Genomic DNA, 19,558 nt, shown 5'->3' with positions numbered 1-19,558 from the left:
GAGGGACACGGATCCAAACTTCAGGTCAGATCCTGAGGTTCCTTGAGCATTTCCAGCCCTGCGGTGAGTGACACCTGGTGAAAGTCGAGGAGAGACGCTGTTGTACCTCCCCCTACTAGGAGCAGTGGTTTTGCTTTGTGGGGGCTCTGAGTAGTGCAACAAGGAGGAGGGAATGGGGCAAACAGCAGAGCTTTCCCCCAGCAACAAACCAGGGGCAGTACCAGCTGGATCCCCAATGCACTAGTGCAATGACCTTCTGCATGTCCTAGAAGCCCCCCTCCACCTGGCACAAGATGTATGTCCCAATTTTAACCCACCTCCGATCCTGTTCTGATTATGGATAAACAGGGACATCATTTGGAGCCTGCCTGTCCATGGAACCATCTTCTTCGTTATGATCCAGATGGCTGCCCACATAGCTCTAAGGGGACTCCCAGGGCTGGGAACAAACTGCAGGAGAAGGTCCCTGGGCACACACAAGGAAACTTTGTACCCACCCTGGTTCCCTTCACACTGCATTTGAAGAACTGGGAACCTTCTGATACATTTTTATGGAAGGTTTCAGAGTAACAGCCGTGTTAGTCTGTATTCACAAAAAGAAAAGGAGTACTTGTGGCACCTTAGAGACTAACCAATTTATTTGAGTATAAGCTTTCGTGAGCTACAGCTCACTTCATCGGATGCATACTGTGGAAAGTATCGAAGATCTTTTATACACACAAAGCATGAAAAAATGGGTGTTTACCACTACAAAAGGTTTTCTCTCCCCCCACCCCACTCTCCTGCTGGTAATAGCTTATGTAAAGTGATCACTCTCCTTACAATGTGTATGATAATCAAGTTGGGCCATTTCCAGCATAAATCCAGGTTTTCTCCCCCCACCCCCCTCACACACACACACAAACCCACTCTCCTGTTGGTAATAGCTTATCTAAAGTGATCACTCTCCTTACAATGTGCATGATAATCAAGGTGGGCCATTTCCAGCACAAACCCAGGGTTTAACAAGAACGTCTGAGGGGCGGGGGGTGGGGGGTAGGAAAAAACAAGGGGAAATAGGTTACCTTGCATAGTGACTTAGCCACTCCCAGTCTCTATTCAAGCCTAAGTTAATTGTATCCAGTTTGAAAATTAATTCCAATTCAAGAGTCTCTCGCTGGAGTCTGGATTTGAAGTTTTTTTGTTGTAATATCGCAACTTTCATGTCTGTAATCGCGTGACCAGAGAGATTGAAGTGTTCTCCGACTGGTTTATGAATGTTATAATTCTTGACATCTGATTTGTGTCCATTTATTCTTTTACGTAGAGACTGTCCAGTTTGACAAATGTACATGGCAAAGGGGCATTGCTGGCACACGATGGCATATATCACATTGGTGGATGTGCAGGTGAACGAGCCTCTGATAGTGTGGCTGATGTGATTAGACCCTATGATGGCGTCCCCTGAATAGATATGTGGGCACAGTTGGCAACGGGCTTTGTTGCAATACAACTACAATACCCACCTGCTGAAGTGAAGAAACAGATTGACAGAGCCAGAAGAGTACCCAGAAGTCACCTACTACAGGACAGGCCTAACAAAGAAAATAACAGAACGCCATTAGCCATCACCTTCAGCACCCAACTAAAACCCCTCCAACGCGTCATCAAGGATCTACAACCTATCCTGAAGGATGACCCATCACTCTCACAAATCTTGGGAGACAGGCCAGTCCTTGCCTACAGAGAGCCCCCCAACCTGAAGCAAATACTCACCAGCAACCACATACCACACAACAGAACCACTAACCCAGGAACCTATCCTTGCAACCTGGATTTGTGCTGGAAATGGCCCAACTCGATTATCATACACATTGTAAGGAGAGTGATCACTTTAGATAAGCTATTACCAGCAGGAGAGTGGGGTGGGGGGAGAGAAAACCTTTTGCAGTGGTAAACACCCATTTTTTCATGCTTTGTGTGTATAAAAGATCTTCGATACTTTCCACAGTATGCTTCCGATGAAGTGAGCTGTAGCTCACGAAAGCTTATGCTCAAATAAATTGGTTAGTCTCTAAGGTGCCACAAGTACTCCTTTTCATTTTTATGGAAAAATAGGTATGAGTCAGTTTCCCCTCTCCCCTTATATTGTTACCCACTAGGAGGGACTGGGTTAATTTCTTTTCTGGAAACAAGACAAGCAATACAGTGTCTAGGCGGAAGTCACCTAAGCCATGAATGAACTATCAGGAGCTAATGTTATGGGGTGGGGGTGAGTAATTACGGCAGATCTCTAAGTCTCTAGATCTCAGTCTGCAGAAGTAACACCATGAGGGTGGGGAGGATTGCATATCCTGGTTTTGATTGAGTTCAAGAAGCCCAGCAGACAGAGAACTGAGACTTGTATAAAGTGGAAGCTTGACATGGAGAGGGGTCACTTACTGGAGCCAAGAACTGACATGACACTGTGCCCCAGAGGGACAGACCCTACTGAAGGGGTTGGAAGGGCTGGGTCTCCAAGCAGAAGAGGGGTGACACCTGGTACGAGAGGCAGGCTCCGGCTCATAAGCTGTTTTTTGTTGTCCAAAGATGTGTTGTCTGTAATGTTTTTGTTCTGAATAAATACTCTGCTGTATAAAGGCTGGCTGGTCACTGGTTAACCCTGTCATTGCCTTGGAGACAGCAGGATGGCAGGCTCTGAACTAACCTCAGGCTTGCTAAGATAATCACAATGAAGAGCAGGAGGAATTACAGCCTAAATCCTTGGTCTGGAAGGAGAGGAATGCAGCTTCCCACCCTAAGATAGGTGACAGCTAGAGGCCTAAGTCCTGAGCAGGGTGCCCTCAAGGAGGCCAGGATGGGGTCAGAGGTGCTGTTACCTCAGGAACTGTGACCTCCTCACTATGCAATCCCTTGTGATCCTGTTCTTCTCACTGTGTGCTCCTGCTGGTCTTTTTCTCTTCATGCATGACTCCCTGTGGTCCCAGTCTGGTCCTTGAATGACTGTGCACCATCTTCCCTGCATTCACCAGTCTGTGTAGCTATCTGGGGCAAATATGTGTTGTGGTTTCTAGGCAGCAATTGTGCATAAGCTGCTGAAATCACAGCATTGTTGCATTGTGTCCTGGGATGAGGTCAGTCAGAGACATGAAAGTCCCGGCTGAGCTGAGTTTTGATCTGCTCAGCCAGCCCAATCTGGATCCTCTGTTGCTTGGTTATTGGTTTCAGAACAAGACATGCAGCTGTCCAGAGAAGCAGGATTATCTAATGGTTAGAGCAAGGGCCTAGGAGCTAGAACTCCTGGGTTCTATTCCTGGCTCTGCTGTTGATTCAGTCTTTGGGTGGGTCCCTTTTCTCTCTGTTTCAGTTTTCCTCTCTGTGAAATGGAGCTAATAATACTGACCCTTTGGCCTCCCTTGGTAAAGTGCTCTGAGTCCTTGTGACAGGATGCCGTGCTGGAACATGTTGGAGAGTTAGTAACTGGCGCGGCTGACATGGCGATGTGCTGCTGTTCGCCAGCCCCTGCTGCTCCCCAGAGATGTGTGAGGGGGTGAAACATCTCCCCATGGGGGACAATTAGATTGTCACCTCTATGCTGATAATTTTCAAGCATTCACACATTTTGGAAACAACAATTCCCAGTCACATGCAGTTAATAAAGATCGAGGCACATTGTTTGTAGGAACTGGGGATTCAGGGATCCACCGTGGCGTCCTGGCCAAGCCCAGCGCTGCAAATTCCATTCCATGTACACTGAGATTTCCATTGGCTATAGGATTCTTCATGTCCTGCCCAGTCAACCAGCTGTTGTGTCCAAGGCCGGGGCAGGGTGTGGGGGGAAGCGATCCCTTTGTATCCCATCTCCACAGGATTGAGAAGCTTAATTAATGGCCATCTACGCTGGTAAACTCAACGTGCTTTGAATTCTTTTTCATTTTCAATAACCCACATGGGACTCAGCTAGGCCAGCTGGTCAGAATGAGGCAGGGCTTCTTTTAAGTGGGTTTTGGAAAATAAAATGTCCAGCCCATAGGACTGCCTGGGGCAGGAGATGCCATTGTTTTTACAGAGTTCAGCTGCACAGGCATCATCTCAGAGACCTTTTATTTTTCACCCTTTTTGGGTGGGGATGGAGCATCTCTCTGTGTCTGGGCTGGGCAGAGCAGAATAAGAATGGAACGCTTGGTTAGCTGTGGGGGCACAGACTGGCTGGGGCATGTGGACAATGGTGGGGGCAAGGGCAGTTTATTTTTTGTTAAAAGTAACTTAATAAGATGTGCACCTTTGAAATTTATGGCTGAGGTACTACCTGGGACTCAGGAGATCTGGGTTCTCCAGATGTTAGTGGGATTTTAAATTTCATTCTGAATCTCAGTCCACCAAATATTTGGGATTCTCATTTCAAGGGGCCTTGGCCATGCGTCCAAGGGACTTTGATGGAGATCAGCCTCCTGATCCCCTGATGGAGATCAGCCTCCATTCCAGCTCAGGATAAAGCTCTCTGCTGTTGAATGTCAAGCTCCATTGCCAGAGGAGATTCTCCACATCTAGTTGGGAATCATTAAGAAAGGGATAGATAATAAGACAGAAAATATCATATTGCCTCTATATAAATCCATGGTACACCCACATCTTGAATACTGCATGCAGATGTGGTCACCCCATCTCAAAAAAGATATATCAGACTTGGAAAAGGTTCAGAAAAGGGCAACAAAAACTATTAGGTGTATGGAACAGCTTCCATATGAGGAGGGATTAATAAGACGGGGACTTTTCAGTTTGGAAAAAAGCCAACTAAGGGGGATATGATAGAGGGCTATAAAATCATGACTGGTGTGGAGAAAGTAAATAAGGAAGTGTTCTTTACTCCTTCTCATAACACAAAGCCTAGGGGTCATCAAATGAAATTAATAGGTAGTAGGTTTAAAACAAACAAAAGGAAGTATTTTTTCATACAACGCACAGTCAACCCATGGAACTCCTTGCCAAGGATGTTGTGAAGGCCAAGACTATAACAGGGTTCAAAAAAGACCTAGATAAGTTCATGGAGGATAGGTCCATCAATGGCTATTAGCCAGGATGGGCAGGGATGGTGTCCCTAGTCTCTGTTTGCCAAAAGCTGGGAATGGGCAACAGGGGATGGATCACTTGATGATTACCTGTTCTGCTCCTTCCCTCTGGGGCACCTGGCATTGGCCACTGTTGGAAGACAGGATACTGGGCTAGATGTACCTTTGGTCTGACCCAGTATGGCCATTCTTATGTTCTAGTATATGTGGGGGGGAAGGTTATTCCCTATATAGCTCTCTGTGTGTGCATGTGTTTGTGAATGGGGGTGACTGTCCTTACTTATTTGCAAGGGATGTGGTGATTGGCCCTATCCATTGTGTGTGGAGTGTGGGTGAAGGGAATCTGTGCAGGTACAGGCAGAAGATACATGGAATCCCGCAGCCTCAACACAGGAAGAGGGCTGGCACTTCTTCTCCACATTGAATTAGCGGCTGATGTTGCCAAAGCTGGAGTTGCATGAACTCAGTTGTGTGAGATGCACCATATGGTTATCACAATGTACTACACAGACATATCACTGTCCAAACACAAGAGGGTTCAGAGCAGGGCTTGGGCAACTTGGGACAACAGAAATGAGAGGCCAAGTCTTTCACACTGAGGCCACCAGTTCAGATCTGGTCTGTGACCAATTTTGTTATCATTTGGCGGTTGTTCGGTGGCCAGTGTGAAATGAGTTGTTGGTCTTAGTCCTTTTCTTTGTGGCCTCCTGCCTGTATTACACAAACTGCCACAACGGGATCAAGTACTTCCTTTGGGGACAGTCTCTGCAGAAAGACAGAGGGCTGATGGGCCACAAAGACCAAACTATCCTCCTACCCCTCTCAGAGGTGCTTTAGGGTCAGAGGTGAGGCAAGGAGCAGAAGCAGGAAGGAGAAACATGGGGCCTAATTCTCCAGGCTGTCAATGTGGCCCACTCCCAAGCCATTTGCCAGCTCTGGTGCTGCCATCAGTGAAGCGAGAGCTCATGGGCCTTGAACCTGGGCCCATGAGTCCCCAGGCTGTGCTCAGACCACGATCAACATCGAGCAGCTCACTTGAGTAACCAGAGAAGGGAACCAATGAAGTGCTAGGTCGCAGAGGGCCCCACCCCTGAAGCTCCTGATTGGAGGAAACATCATAGAATTATAGAATATCAGGGTTGGAAGGGACCTCAGGAGGTCATCTAGTCCAACCCCCTGCTCAAAGCAGGACCATTCCCCAATTTTTGCCCCCACATCCCTGGGTTTAGCAGGGCAATGCTCAAACCATTGAGCTATCCCTCCCCCCCATCCAGCACCCCTGATTAGCTGTGGAGCTCTATATAAACCAGGAAGTTCCACAGGAAGTTCTCTGAGCAACTAGAGGATTCTCTGGCTGACTGTTTCTACTCACCTGATTCCTGCCTGCTCTTGGTTCCTGTCCTCCTGTCACAGACTCCCATCTATTCCCAGTTCCTGCTGTCCTGCCTTACTCCAGGTCTCTTCTCCTATGCCTTACTCGTGACACTGTCTCCAGCTCTGACCCCTGGCTTGGCATCTAACTCTGTCTCTGATGCTGTTTTTGGATCTGACCTTTGGCTCTGATGACTAGAATTGACTCCTGCCCTCACTACTAGGCCTGACCCCCCATGTCCCAGTCACTGCAGGTTTACCTGTTCAGCAGGTTGTATTTGCAGATAAAGGGGAAAGCAAATCCAGCAGAATAATCATTCCACGTGATGGCACCGGAAGTAGATGGGATGAAAACGTTTTAGATGATCAACAATAATAAAGAGTGCTTGACAGGGCTAGCCCATGACTATGGGTCTTGCTCCAGGAAGAGATCAGAGTGACCACGGACCTCAGTGCCTTGGGATGAAATGTAAACCCCATTTCTTTGACTTTGCTTTCCCTCAGTAACTCCCCCAGCATAATGTATTTCAAACCAAACCAAAATTCAAGAGGTCCTACAGCACCAGGAAGGGGAGAGGGACCTTCAATGCAATAGATGTATCTGATGCTCTGATACCGAGGTGATGGTTCTGGTGTGAGTAGACTGATGCAGATCCCTGTTCAGTCCTGACCCCATGTCTCCTCTCATATGTTCACACCATGCCCTAAACAGGCTGCATTTAAAACTCAGTTCACTCAAGAACTAATCTTTAAGGGAAGATAACTTTGGGCATCTCCTCTTCCCTTGATAGAATTGAGAGTGGCTCTCTGGTTAGCTAAGGACAAGAGGAAAGGAAGCTGACAGTTTTGGACAAATAGTGAGGGGAAAAAAAATCTCTGAATATGCACAGCTCCCCGTTCTGTGCCCAGTTACACAAGCATGCCTGCTACTGAAGTCAACAGGAGACACATTTGTTGGGCAAAGCTGGGTTGCTAATGGATAATGGAATCATGAGCAATAGGCAGCACGGGGATGTTTCTGAAATATTCAGAAACAAAATATGTTGTTCAAATGAGTTATGGTTGCTCTCATCAATCAAGCCATAAAAAAGTAGGAAATACAAAGTTAAGAATTAAAAGTCAACTACAATTTCTAATTGACTTAAGAATTACAAAAATTTAGAAATCTAGCAGTACAAAATTAGTGAGAGATAGGAATGCAGCGTGAGTGGATTTCAATAACGCATCAGATGTGGTGTCTCATAAAATCTTACTCAAAATTCATTCAGATTGGCTTGGATAAAAGCATTAATTAATGTTTGTAAAACACTTTTGAAAGCAAAATGCTATACACATTATTATTAATTTGTATTACTAATATGAACTGAAAACTGGCTGATGGTCCAAAAACAAAGGTTAACAATAATGTATTGGGAATGGGAGAAGTATCTGGTAGGGTATTGGAGGCAGTTTTTGGAACCAGGTCTTGCTTAAGATCTTCATTCTTGCTTAAGACCTTCACCCTTGCTTAAGGTCTTCATTAAGATCTTAAATAATAATAATTAATAGTAGATTAAATGTTCAGATGATACTAAGCTCCCTTCCAGGATTCAACTTGGAAAAATACATGTCATATAAGTGGGGACAAACCTATTAGAAACAGAGATAGTCACTGGGAGTGAGAAGCCTGAGACGCAGTAACTAATAGCAAGGGGTGATAGTGGCCAGTAAATTAGGCATGAGTTTGCCAGGCGATACAACTACAAAAAGAGCCTGTCCACGTTTGGGCTATGTATGGAGAACCATCATATTGTAGAACAGGGAGGTAACCGTCCTTGTCTAAATGGCTCTTTGCAGTTCTGGGGACCTCATTCTTAGAAATATTTTGACAAACAGAAGAAAAGGAAGGAAAGAGTAATTAAAATGATCAAGAGGCTGGGAAGAATGGTTTACAAGGAAAGATTAAAAGAGTTGCATCTGTCTAGCTTGACTAATGGATGACTAAGGAAGGCATGGTAACACTAAGGAGGAATGGGGTGGGGGAAGCTTGCTCTGCTTCTTCCCAGCATGTTGATAAATACACACTTAGGCTGACATTTTTCACCAGCCTCAAATTCACATATATAAATTTGGAAAGTTAGGTACAGGGAGTATTTCCTTAGGTGGCTGGGTAAGGCAGTGCTTTTAGTACTCTAAATAAATCATGAGCTCCAATCCAGTAAGCTTTCCCAGAGTGATAGTCCTGGAGTTTCCCCCTCAGAATGAAAATAAAGTTGTTTTCTTCCGCCGTGTGGATGGAGGCCAAGTGGGCATTCTGCAAATATGCCTGGCAAAATGCCTGAAACAAATCCCCAAGGAGAGACTGAACAGTTAGTCTCAGAAGGCCATGCTCACCCATGGTCACATGAGGAGAAGAGAGGCCACAATCACACACAGTCAGGCAAGGCTTGCGGTCCTTATGGTCTCAATCCAGCACTCATGCATGGATTCACATGGAGACATAGGGCCACAGACAAATGACAGGCTTTCATGAAACCCTAGAAGGTCACATGAAGCCATGGTTTTTTATGGCTTTTTTTATCCCATATAGCCCAGGTTGTGTGGGTCCACACTCCCATATGATGACATAGATCACCTGAGACCATATCCCCAGACAATGGCAGTTGTGCATGCGCACAGTTATACAAGCTCACGGAGAGGCCACACTACCATAGAATTACACCAAGTTACACCAGGGTAGGCCACAGAATGGTTCATTACATTAATCCTATATGTTGACCTGAGGATGTTTGGGCCCAATTTGTTCAGAGTATAACAACAAGCCATCCACACAAGGAGACTGCAGGTGGGAAATGGTTTCCAAAGGACAAGGTGAAAAGGGACAGTGAGGGTCTTTTTTGCTAACTTTAAAGTCCAGTAGGTCATGCTTTCATCTTTAGTCCAACAACAGGAATCTTGGCAAAGCCGTGTCTAGCAAGAATGCTTACTGACAAAGCATAAAATCTCTCTCTACTTCTCTCACCCCCTCTGTGCCCCTCTCCCTCTACATTTGAGACATACAGTGGATATGGCTCAAGATACAATGCTTACCTCTGCTTCTGGCCAGCGCTTTGGTTGCATCACTGCTCTGTAGTAGGCACTTTGGTACTGCACCCAGCCCTCCTCACAAGACCCTTGGGCACACAAGTAGTTCTCTCTGGAACTGGCACCTGCTTTAAATTCAAGAAACACAGAGGAGAAAGATGTCTTTATCTGTCATGTCTGCTCATTGTCTGAGTAACAGAGAGAACGGAGGATTACATTGTCCTGAACTGTGATTTGACAGAAAAGGTGCTAGAGAAAAACATAGTTGTGTATGTCTCCTATTACAGTACACTAAGGCATTAGGGTAACATATTGAGCAGTACAGCTATGTGAGAACTGTAAAAAAAAAAATTCTCTAGACTATTTTCCTATTTTTGATCACATTTTTTTTATTTCATTCCTTTTGTGTTTGTTTCCCACGAAGAGCCCAGCAAGTTGAGAGTACCAGAAATGTCTTGTTTAAGGTAATATTGGAGAATATTCCTGGAATGTGGATTTTGAGTCATAAACACAAACACAGTAGAAACCTTATTGCAAGAGTCTGGCTCATTCAAACAGGGAACACAAACATCACGGGGTCTATGTTTGACAAACAAAACAAACTGAACTGCTCTCACAAAAGCATCTGACAAAGGAGGATTCAGAGAAAGTATCTGGTGCATAAATTTGAACAATTAATTACATTAAGAAAATTGCAATCTGTTCATAGACAATTTGGGAACAGAAGAAGAGATGAAATTAATCAAATATAGTATTTGGCACCAATTATTTATTCAGTTCTATTGACAAGCAACATCCCTGGTGACTCAGATCCTTTATTCACTCCCAGAATAGGGACAGCTCACAGTGAAGACACCCAGAGGAAAGCTGTACATACTGACTTTCATGGATTTTCCCACCCGATGGCTGGCAGCAGTAGCTCTAAGCCACACTAGGGCTAAAAGCATGAGCCAGGCATTGACAGACATTTTTGCCAGGGTAGGTTGGCCCTCTGAAATCCTTACGGATTCGGAAACTAACTTCCTGGCAGGGACCATGGAACGTCTTTGGGAAGCTCACGGGGTAAACCACTTGGTTGCCACCCCTTACCACCGTCAAACAAATGGCCTGGAGGAGAAGTTTAATGGAACTCTGGGGGCCATGATACGTAAATTTGTGAACGAGCACTCCAATGATTGGGACCTGGTGTTGCAGCAGTTGCTGTTTGCTTACAGGGCTGTACCACATCCCAGTTTGGGGTTTTCACCCTTTGAACTTGTTTATGGCCACGAAGTTAAGGGGCCATTACAGTTGGTGAAGCAGCAATGGGAGGGGGTTACATCTTCTCCAGGAACTAACATTTTGGACTTTGTAACCAACCTGCAGAACACCCTCAAAGACTCTCTAGCCCTTGCTCAAAAAAACCTACAGGATGCTCAACAAGAGCAAAAGGCCTTGTATGATGAACATGCCAGAGAGCGTTCCTTCAGAGTAGGTGACCAAGTCATGGTTCTGAAAGCACTCCAGGCCAATAAGATGGAAGCGTCATGGGAGGGGCCATTTATGGTCCGAGAGTGCCTGGGAGCTATTAATTACCTCCTAGTGTTCCCAGATCCTACCCTAAAACCTAAAGTATATCATGTTAATTCTCTAAAGCCCTTTTCTTCCTGAGAAATCAAGGTTCTCCAGTATACAGCCTAGGAGAGAGATGACGCTGAGTGGCCTGAAGGATTCTACTATGAAGGGAAAAGCAACAGTGGTGTAGAAGAGGTGAGCCTTTCCATAACGCTTGGGCGTAAGCAGTGACAGCAAATCCAGGAGCTGTGCACCAGCTTTCCATCAATGTTTTCAGCCACCCCAGGATGAACAGAATGGGTGTACCACTCCATTGACACAGGTGATGCTCACCCAATTAGAGCCCAACCGTACTGGACGGCTCCTCAAGCCAAAACCATGATAAAAAGGGAGATCCAGGACATGTTACTGATGGGTGTCATCCGCTCCTCTGAGAGTGCATGGGCCTCTCCAGTGGTTCTGGTTCCCAAACCAGATGGGAAAATCCACTTTTGTGTGGTCTACTGTCACCTAAATGCTGTAACTTACCCAGAGAACTATCCAATGCCATGCACAGAGGAGCTATTGGAGAAACTGGGACATGCCCAATTCATCTCCACCTTAAACTTAACTAAGAGGTACTGGCAAGTGCCGCTAGATAACCCATCCAAGAAAAAGTCAGGTTTCATCACCCATGTAGGGCTGTATGAATTTAATGTGCTCCCTTTCCGACTGAGAAATGCAGCTGCCACCTTCCAGAGACTGGTAGATAACCTTCTGGCTGGTTTTGTGGAATTTGCAGTCACCTACCTTAATGATGTGGCTATAGTCTCAGATTCATGGGCAGAACACCTGGAACACCTCCAAGCTGTCTTCCAGCGCATAAGAGAGGCAGGATTAACTGTGAAGGCCAAAAAATGTCACATTGGCCTAAACAGAGTAATGTACCTTGGACACCAGGTGCGTCAAGGAACTATCAACCCCCTACAGGCTAAAGTAAATGCTATTCAAAATTGGCCTATCCGTAAGTCAAAGAAGCAGGTCCAATCCTTCTTGGGCCTGGCTGGGTATTACAGATGATTTGTAGCACACTACAGCCAAATTGCCACCCCACTGACTGACCTAACCAGAAAAAAGCAGCCAAATGCAGTTCAGTGGACTGAAAAGTGTCAGAAAGCTTTTAAGTAGCGTAAGGCAGCCCTTAGGTCTGACCCTGTACTAAGGGCCCCGGACTTTGACCAACCTTTTGTTGTAACCACAGATGCATCCGAGTGTGGTATAGGAGGAGTTTTAATGCAGGAAGGACAACAAGTACTCCTTTTCTTTTTAGTATTAGAGGAGAAACCCTCGGATCACCACACTTACCTCCAGAGATCCAGCAACCACCCAGGCAAACCGAGAAATCTGATCCACAGCCAGGCATTCAGATACCACAGAATATGCTCTGAAAAGAAAGTCTGGGATATACACCTAAACGCTCTTAACACAATCTTCACTAAACAAGGACATGCCACCAGAGATGTAGATCACATCATGGAAAGGGCCACCCAAATACCCAGGGAGAACCTGCTTCAATACAGAAAACAAAACAAAAAAACACTGACCATACACCCCTAGTTGTCATCAATCATCCCACACTGGAAACCATACACGGGACATCACCAAACAGGTACAGCCCATAATTGATGGGGACCACATCCTGAAAAATCTTTCCTGAACCTCTCTTCTGGCCTTGAAACAACCCCTCCAACCTCAACAACCTCGTCATCAGAAGCCAGCTCCCCACAGACTAGGACATACCAACTCACAGCAGCACCACACCCTGCCGGAACAACAGATGCAAAACCCGCAGACACAGCCCCACTGTTACAATGATCAATATCACCCCCACAACACACCTTTTAAGACTAATGGGTCCTACACATGCCTATCACAGCATGTGGTGTACCTCATCCAGTGCATTAAATGTGCCAATAACAACTATGTGGGTGAAAGCAGACAATCACTATTCTCTTGAATGAACTCACACAGAAAAATGATAATAGGCAAAGCCACCAGATCACCTGTAGGCAAACACTTTTAACAAAGCGATCACTCCATATCTGATCTTTTAATACCCATTGTCAAAGGAAATTTGCACAACACCTTCAAATGAAAAGCCTGGGAACTTAAATTTATAATGTGCTAGACGCTAAAAACCATGGATTTAACAGGGACACTTGTTTCATGGCTAGTGTGGTGGGGCGGTGCCCCACCCACAGGCTAGATTGGGCTGCAAAAGGCCAGAGTGGCTGCATGGAGCAGCAGCCAATCAGAGAGGGCCTGTGGGGGATCCAATCAGTGCCGAGGATAGGGCAGCCAATCAGGGCCAGGCTAGGCTCTATATAAAGGCTTTCCAGGAGAGGAGCAGGGAGTCTCTCCCAGACCTTCAAGGGAGAAGGTCTGTCTCCTGAGGGCAGGGCAGGGCAGGGCAGGGCAGGGCAGGGCAGGGCAGGGCAGGGCAGGGCAGGGCAGGGCAGGCTCGGCTCGGCTCGGCTCGGCTCGGCTCGGCTCGGGGGAGCAGAGGAGAGCTCCAGCCTGATACCTGCCACGCTGCAGGCCCTAAGGAAAGGGCCTAGAGGGTGCAAGGGGTCCGAGGGGAAGGGACCCAGGGAAGACGGACAGATGAGGGGAGTGAAGGAGGGTATGGAGGCTGTCACTACAGGTCCCTGGATTGGGGCCCAGAGTAGTGGGTGGGCCTGGGTCCCCCCCCTTGTACTACACCTGGCTGAAGAGGAATGTGGCCTGATCCAGGCTGTGGCTGGGCCCTGCTATGACGGGGCTAGACTCTGAGGCTGCAGCCGGCCACTACAGCAGGGGCAGATGGGGGACTGCTGATAACACCAAACTCCTATGCAGGTGGTGTCGGAGAGAAGGCTTTGGATTCTTTGACCATGGGATGGTGTTCCAAGAAGGAGGAGTGCTAGGCAGAGATGGGCTCCGCCCAACAAAGAGAAGGAAGAGCATCTTTGCAGCAGGCTGGCTAACTTAGTGAGGAGGGCTTTAAACTAGGTTCGCTGGGGGAAGGAGACCAAAGCCCTGAGGTAAGTGGGGAAGTGGGATAACAGGAGGAAGCAGGAGCGCTCGAGAGGGGAGGGCTCCTGCCTCATACTGAGAAAGAGGGACGATCAGTGGGTTATCAAGTGCCTATACGCAAATGCAAGAAGTCTGGGAAACAAGCAGGGAGAACTGGAAGTCCTGGCACAGTCAAGGAATTATGATGTGATTGGAATAACAGAGACTTGGTGGGATAACTCACATGACTGGGGTACTGTCATAGATGGATATAAGCTGTTCAGGAAAGACAGGCAGGGCAGAAAAGGTGGGGGAGTTGCACTGTATGTAAGAGAGCAGTATGACTGCTCAGAACTCAAGTATGAAACTGCAGAAAAACCTGAGAGTCTTTGGATTAAGTTTAGAAGTGTGAGCAACAAGGGCGATGTCGTGGTGGAAGTCTACTATAGGCCACCAGACCAGGTGGACGAGGCTTTCTTCTGGCAACTCGCAGAAGTTACTAGATTGCACACCCTGGTTCTCATGGGAGACTTCAATCACCCTGATGTCTGCTGGGAGAGCAATACAGCGGTGCACAGACAATCCAGGAAGATTTTGGAAAATGTAGGGGACAATTTCCTGGTGCAAGTGCTGGAGGAACAAACTAGGGGCAGAGCTCTTCTTGACCTGCTGCTCACAAACCGGAAAGAATTAGTAGGGGAAGCAAAAGTGGATGGGAACCTGGGAGGCAGTGACCATGAGATGGTCGAGTTCAGGATCCTGACACAAGGAAGAAAAGAAAGCAGCAGAATACGGACCCTGGACTTCAGAAAAGCAGACTTTGACTTCCTCAGGGAACTGATGGGCAGGATCCCCTGGGAGAATAACATGAGAGGGAAAGGAGTCCAGGAGAGCTGGCTGTATTTTAAAGAATCCTTATTGAGGTTACAGGGACAAACCATCCCGATGTGTAGAAAGAATAGTAAATATGGCAGGCGACCAGCTTGGCTTAACAGTGAAATCCTTGCTGATCTTAAATACAAAAAAGAAGCTTACAAGAAATGCAAGATTGGACAAATGACCAGGGAAGAGTATAAAAAATATTGCTCGGGCATGCAGGAGTGAAATCAGGAAGGCCAAATCACACCTGGAGGTGCAGCTAGCAAGAGACGTTAAGAGTAACAAGAAGGGTTTCTTCAAGTATGTTGGCAACAAGAAGAAAGCCAAGGAAAGTGTGGGCCCCTTACTGAATGAGGGAGGCAACCTAGTGACAGAGGATGTGGAAAAAGCTAATGTACTCAATACTTTTTTTTTTTTTTTTGCTTCTGTCTTCATGAACAAGGTCGGTTCCCAGACTACTGCACTGGGCAGCACAGCATGGGGAGGAGGTGACCAGCCCTCTGTGGAGAAAGAAGTGGTTTGGGACTATTTAGAGAAGCTGGACATGCACAAGTCCATGGGGCCGGATGCATTGCATCCGAGAGTGCTAAAGGAGTTGGCGGACGTAATTGCTGAGCCATTGGCCATTATCTTGGAAAACTCATGGCGATCGGGGGAGGTCCCGGATGACTGGAAAAAGGCTAATGTAGTGCCCATCCTTAAAAGAGGGAAGAAGGAGGATCCTGGGAACTACAGGCCAGTCAGCCTCACCTCAGTCCCTGGAAAAATCATGGAGCAGGTCCTCAAGGAATCAATTCTGAAGCACTTAGAGGAGAGGAAAGTGATCAGGAACAGTCAGCATGGATTCACCAAGGGCAAGTCATGCCTGACCTAATCTAATTGCCTTCTATGATGAGATAACTGGCTCTGTGGATGAGGGGAAAGCGGACGTGTTGTTCCTTGACTTTAGCAAAGCTTTTGACACTGTCTCCCACAGTATTCTTGCCAGCAAGTTAAAGAAGTATGGGCTGGATGAATGGACTATAAGATGGATAGAAAGCTGGCTAGCTTGTCGGGCTCAACGGGTAGTGATCAATGGCTCTATGTCTAGTTGGCAGCCAGTATCAAGTGGAGTGCCCCAAGGGTTGGTCCTGCGGCCAGTTTTGTTCAATATCTTCATAAATGATCCTGAGGATGGTGTGGATTGCACCCTCAGCAAGCTTGCAGATGACACTAAACTGGGAGGAGAGGTAGATATGCTGGAGGGTAGGGATAAGACACAGAGGGATCTAGACAAATTGGAGGATTGGGCCAAAAGAAATCTGATGAGGTTCAACAAGGACAAGTGCAGAGTCCTGCACTTAGGATGGAAGAATCCAATGCACCGCTACAGACTAGGGACCGAATGGCTCGGCAGCAGTTCTGCAGAAAAGGACCTAGGGGTGACAGTGGATGAGAAGCTGGATATGAGTAAACAGTGTGCCCTTGTAGCCAAGAAGGCCAATGGCATTTTAGGATGTATAAGTAAGGGCATTGCCAGCAGATCGAGGGACTTGATCGTTCCCCTCTATTCGACACTGAGGCCTCATCTGGAGTACTGTGTCCAGTTTTGGGCCCCACACTACAAGAAGGATGTGGAGAAATTGGAGAGAGTCAGCGGAGGGCAACAAAAATGATTAGGGGACTGGAACACATGAGTTACGAGGAGAGGCTGAGGGAACTGGGGATGTTTAGTCTTCGGAAGAGAAGAATGAGGGGGGATTTGATAGCTGCTTTCAACTACCTGAAAGGGGGTTCCAAAGAGGATGGCTCTAGACTGTTCTCAATGGTAGCAGATGACAGAACGAGGAGTAATGGTCTCAAGTTGCGGTGGGGGAGGTTTAGGTTGGATATTAGGAAAAACTTTTTCATGAGGGTGGTGAAACACTGGAATGCATTACCTAGGGAGGTGGTGGAATTGCCTTCCTTAGATATTTTTAAGGTCCGGCTTGACAAAGCCCTGGCTGGGATGATTTAATCAGGATTCGGTCCTGCTTTGAGCAGGGTGTTGGACTAGATGACCTCCTGAGGTCCCTTCCAACCCTGATATTCTATGATTCCTGGAAGGGGGCTAGACCGGAACAGTGGGCACTGCCGGAGGGCAGTGTCCTGAAGAGGATGCTGTTGAGCGAGGAGCAATGCGGACCCGGATGCCAGCAGGGCGAGAGATGAATGGGACACTACCAGCAGAGGGCACTCCGCACTGGACTGAGCTAATTCCCGGAGGTGCAGTGTTGGTGAGTCCCAACCCCGTCACAGCTAGTTACAGACATGTAACTGATACCTACCTGCTAGCTCTTACTGGCCTACTTCAAAAACATTTTATGTAACAATCTAACTTTTTCCTCCCACTCCATTTCAAGTGGCCTCCTACAACATGCATCACCCCTTATGTTTAATAGTCTGTCCCAACTTGTATTTACCTCAGGGCTTGTCAACACTACAGGTTATGTCAGTATAAATTATATCGCTCAGGGGTGTGAATAAGTCACCCCCTCTGAGTGACGTAAGTTACACCAGCCTCAGTGCCGGAGTGGAGAGTGCATGCCAGTGGGAGAGCTTCTCCTGCTGATATACTACCTCTCACTGAAGTGGTTTTGTTATGCTGACAGGAGAGCTCTCCACTGTGGACACAGAGTTTCACCAGACGCGCTGCACCGCTGTAGTGCTTCTAATGTAGACTAGCCCTCAGAAACTCCGATTTCCTTTCCTTAACCCATTAGCTCAAAAGCTTGTATCTTCCACCAACATAAGCTGGTCCAGTAAAAGAGATCACTACACCTATTTTGTGTCTCTCACATCCTGGGAACAACATGGCTACAAGAAGCCTGAAAACAAAAATTAGAAGTTGATAGTGTCTCTCTTTTAACATACAAGGTCAACGTGCTCAAATAGAACTGTTGTGGGAATTGTTGCCACAGTTAAATTTCCCAACCTTTGCGGGATGGAAAAATGTTCTCAATCAGTGCAGTAAATACATTCTTCTGTGTCCCCAAGCAAACACACTTGCAGTTTATGTGTATGTGCAACTTGATGCTCAGAGTGACGTCAATACACCAGTATATAAACTGCACTGAGGTATTTACTATTTCCCTGATGCTTCCAGGGATACCAGTGCCACCTACACATTCAAACATGCTTTGTTATATCCTAAGCAGTTGTCTGTTTCAAGACCTGGTGCCCTATATCTGGAATCCACATCTTGGTGTGTAGCTGAAGAATGACACATAACGTACTGTGCTGGGCTTCCTCTCCCCCGTTAGGTGAGCTGCAGGTGGGTTGGGTTTGAGAGAGACACTGGTGGAAGAGAGTGAAATATAGTGTTGATTTGAGCAGTGGCCCCTGTTGCCATTGGTAGGGGAGGCACTGCAGTGTTAGGGCCCCAAGCCCAAATCCTCAAAGGTATTTAGGAAGCCAGTGGGAGTTAGGGGCCTGGATACCGTTGAGGATCTGGGCACTAGACACTGAGTTGGTTGGATTTTTAGATAATGTGATCTTGACTCATTCCTTTCGACAGCACGGATATTAAACTGGTCTCAGAATTGCAGGATGGTGAGGAAATGAACCCATGCCGGCAAAGGGAAGCACAGTTAAGTGAGCAGATGCCACAGCTGTAATCAAAAAGGCCAACGTGGAGCTGGCCAGGTCACAGTCATCCCAACCCTACATTTCTATTCCAGACGAGCAGGTTGAGGATTATTCCTGCTGTCTGGAATTCACATATAACTCAGGGGTGAGTCCTCAGGTTGTGCACATGGGGTTTCTGGTCATGGTCTGCATCACTGAAAAGCAGCATGTCACCCAGTCACACTCTCTCCTAGGACACCCTGCCCTCCAACATCTGAACTGCACTGCTGTCATTTTCATTTTCACAGTCAGTATCTATCTCCAGTTCATCATCATCATCCACCATCACTCTCTGTAAGTCTGCCTTCAACTATCTCCCACAGGTCAGTACCCCGCCCCATGCCCTTCCCATGACTGGTAACAACAATCACCAGCATAGCATTCCGCTGACAGTCTCCCTTCACCATCTACGCCTGTCCCTCCCCACTCCACAGATGAACCCAGGATACCAAGGGATTGTGCCCCAGGCCCAGTTCTCCTGACCGCACAGCCCTCAACCAGAATCTCAAGCTGGTTTTACACTCCTTGTCAGCAAGAACAAGGCCATGGTGTCGGAAAGATTGTGCTTGAAATTGAGCATGCAAGAGGCCTCAGAAGTGTGCTGGGGCACATAGACCTAGTGGTCAGAAAGGCCCACATGAGCAATTACATTCAAAGTAGGGTGGACCAGGCCATCTCAGCCTTGACTGTACGGTTGAAATGGAATAGCAGATGCAGGAAATCTTCAGGATCAGATGACACCTTCACAGACTGTTCTAGAAAGTGAAGATTGAGCTTTGCAACTTGCGACTTACTCAGTTTACCTATCGCTTTTGCTAGGTAGCACATCTGCTAGGTAGGTATGCCTCTGCCCACCCAAAGACCCAGGCAAGTGATCTTTGCTGCACCAGCCTACACTTTGACATCTTGAGTGTAAGGCCTGCCTGCCTGAGGCTTCTCAATACCTTCCCCACTTGTGCTCCTCC

At 47.0% G+C, this 19,558-nt stretch overlaps 1 protein-coding gene across 1 annotated transcript; it reads right to left on the bottom strand.

Moving 5' to 3' along the window:
* Positions 1 to 8,556: 8,556 nt before the first annotated feature.
* Positions 8,557 to 18,879, bottom strand: REG4 (regenerating family member 4). The gene is made up of 3 exons (XM_037892440.1): positions 18,793 to 18,879; positions 9,489 to 9,650; positions 8,557 to 8,736 (listed from the first exon to the last, which is right to left on the bottom strand). Exons 1-3 carry the CDS (start codon positions 18,877 to 18,879, stop codon positions 8,557 to 8,559), a joined length of 429 nt encoding a protein of 142 aa, XP_037748368.1.
* Positions 18,880 to 19,558: the final 679 nt, after the last annotated feature.

Source organism: Chelonia mydas, chromosome 1 (assembly GCF_015237465.2).
Source record: "Chelonia mydas isolate rCheMyd1 chromosome 1, rCheMyd1.pri.v2, whole genome shotgun sequence".
Taxonomy (NCBI): Eukaryota; Metazoa; Chordata; order Testudines; family Cheloniidae; genus Chelonia; species Chelonia mydas.
The sequence above is the reverse complement of the archived record's forward strand: the minus strand, read 5'-3'. Positions and strand labels throughout refer to the sequence as shown.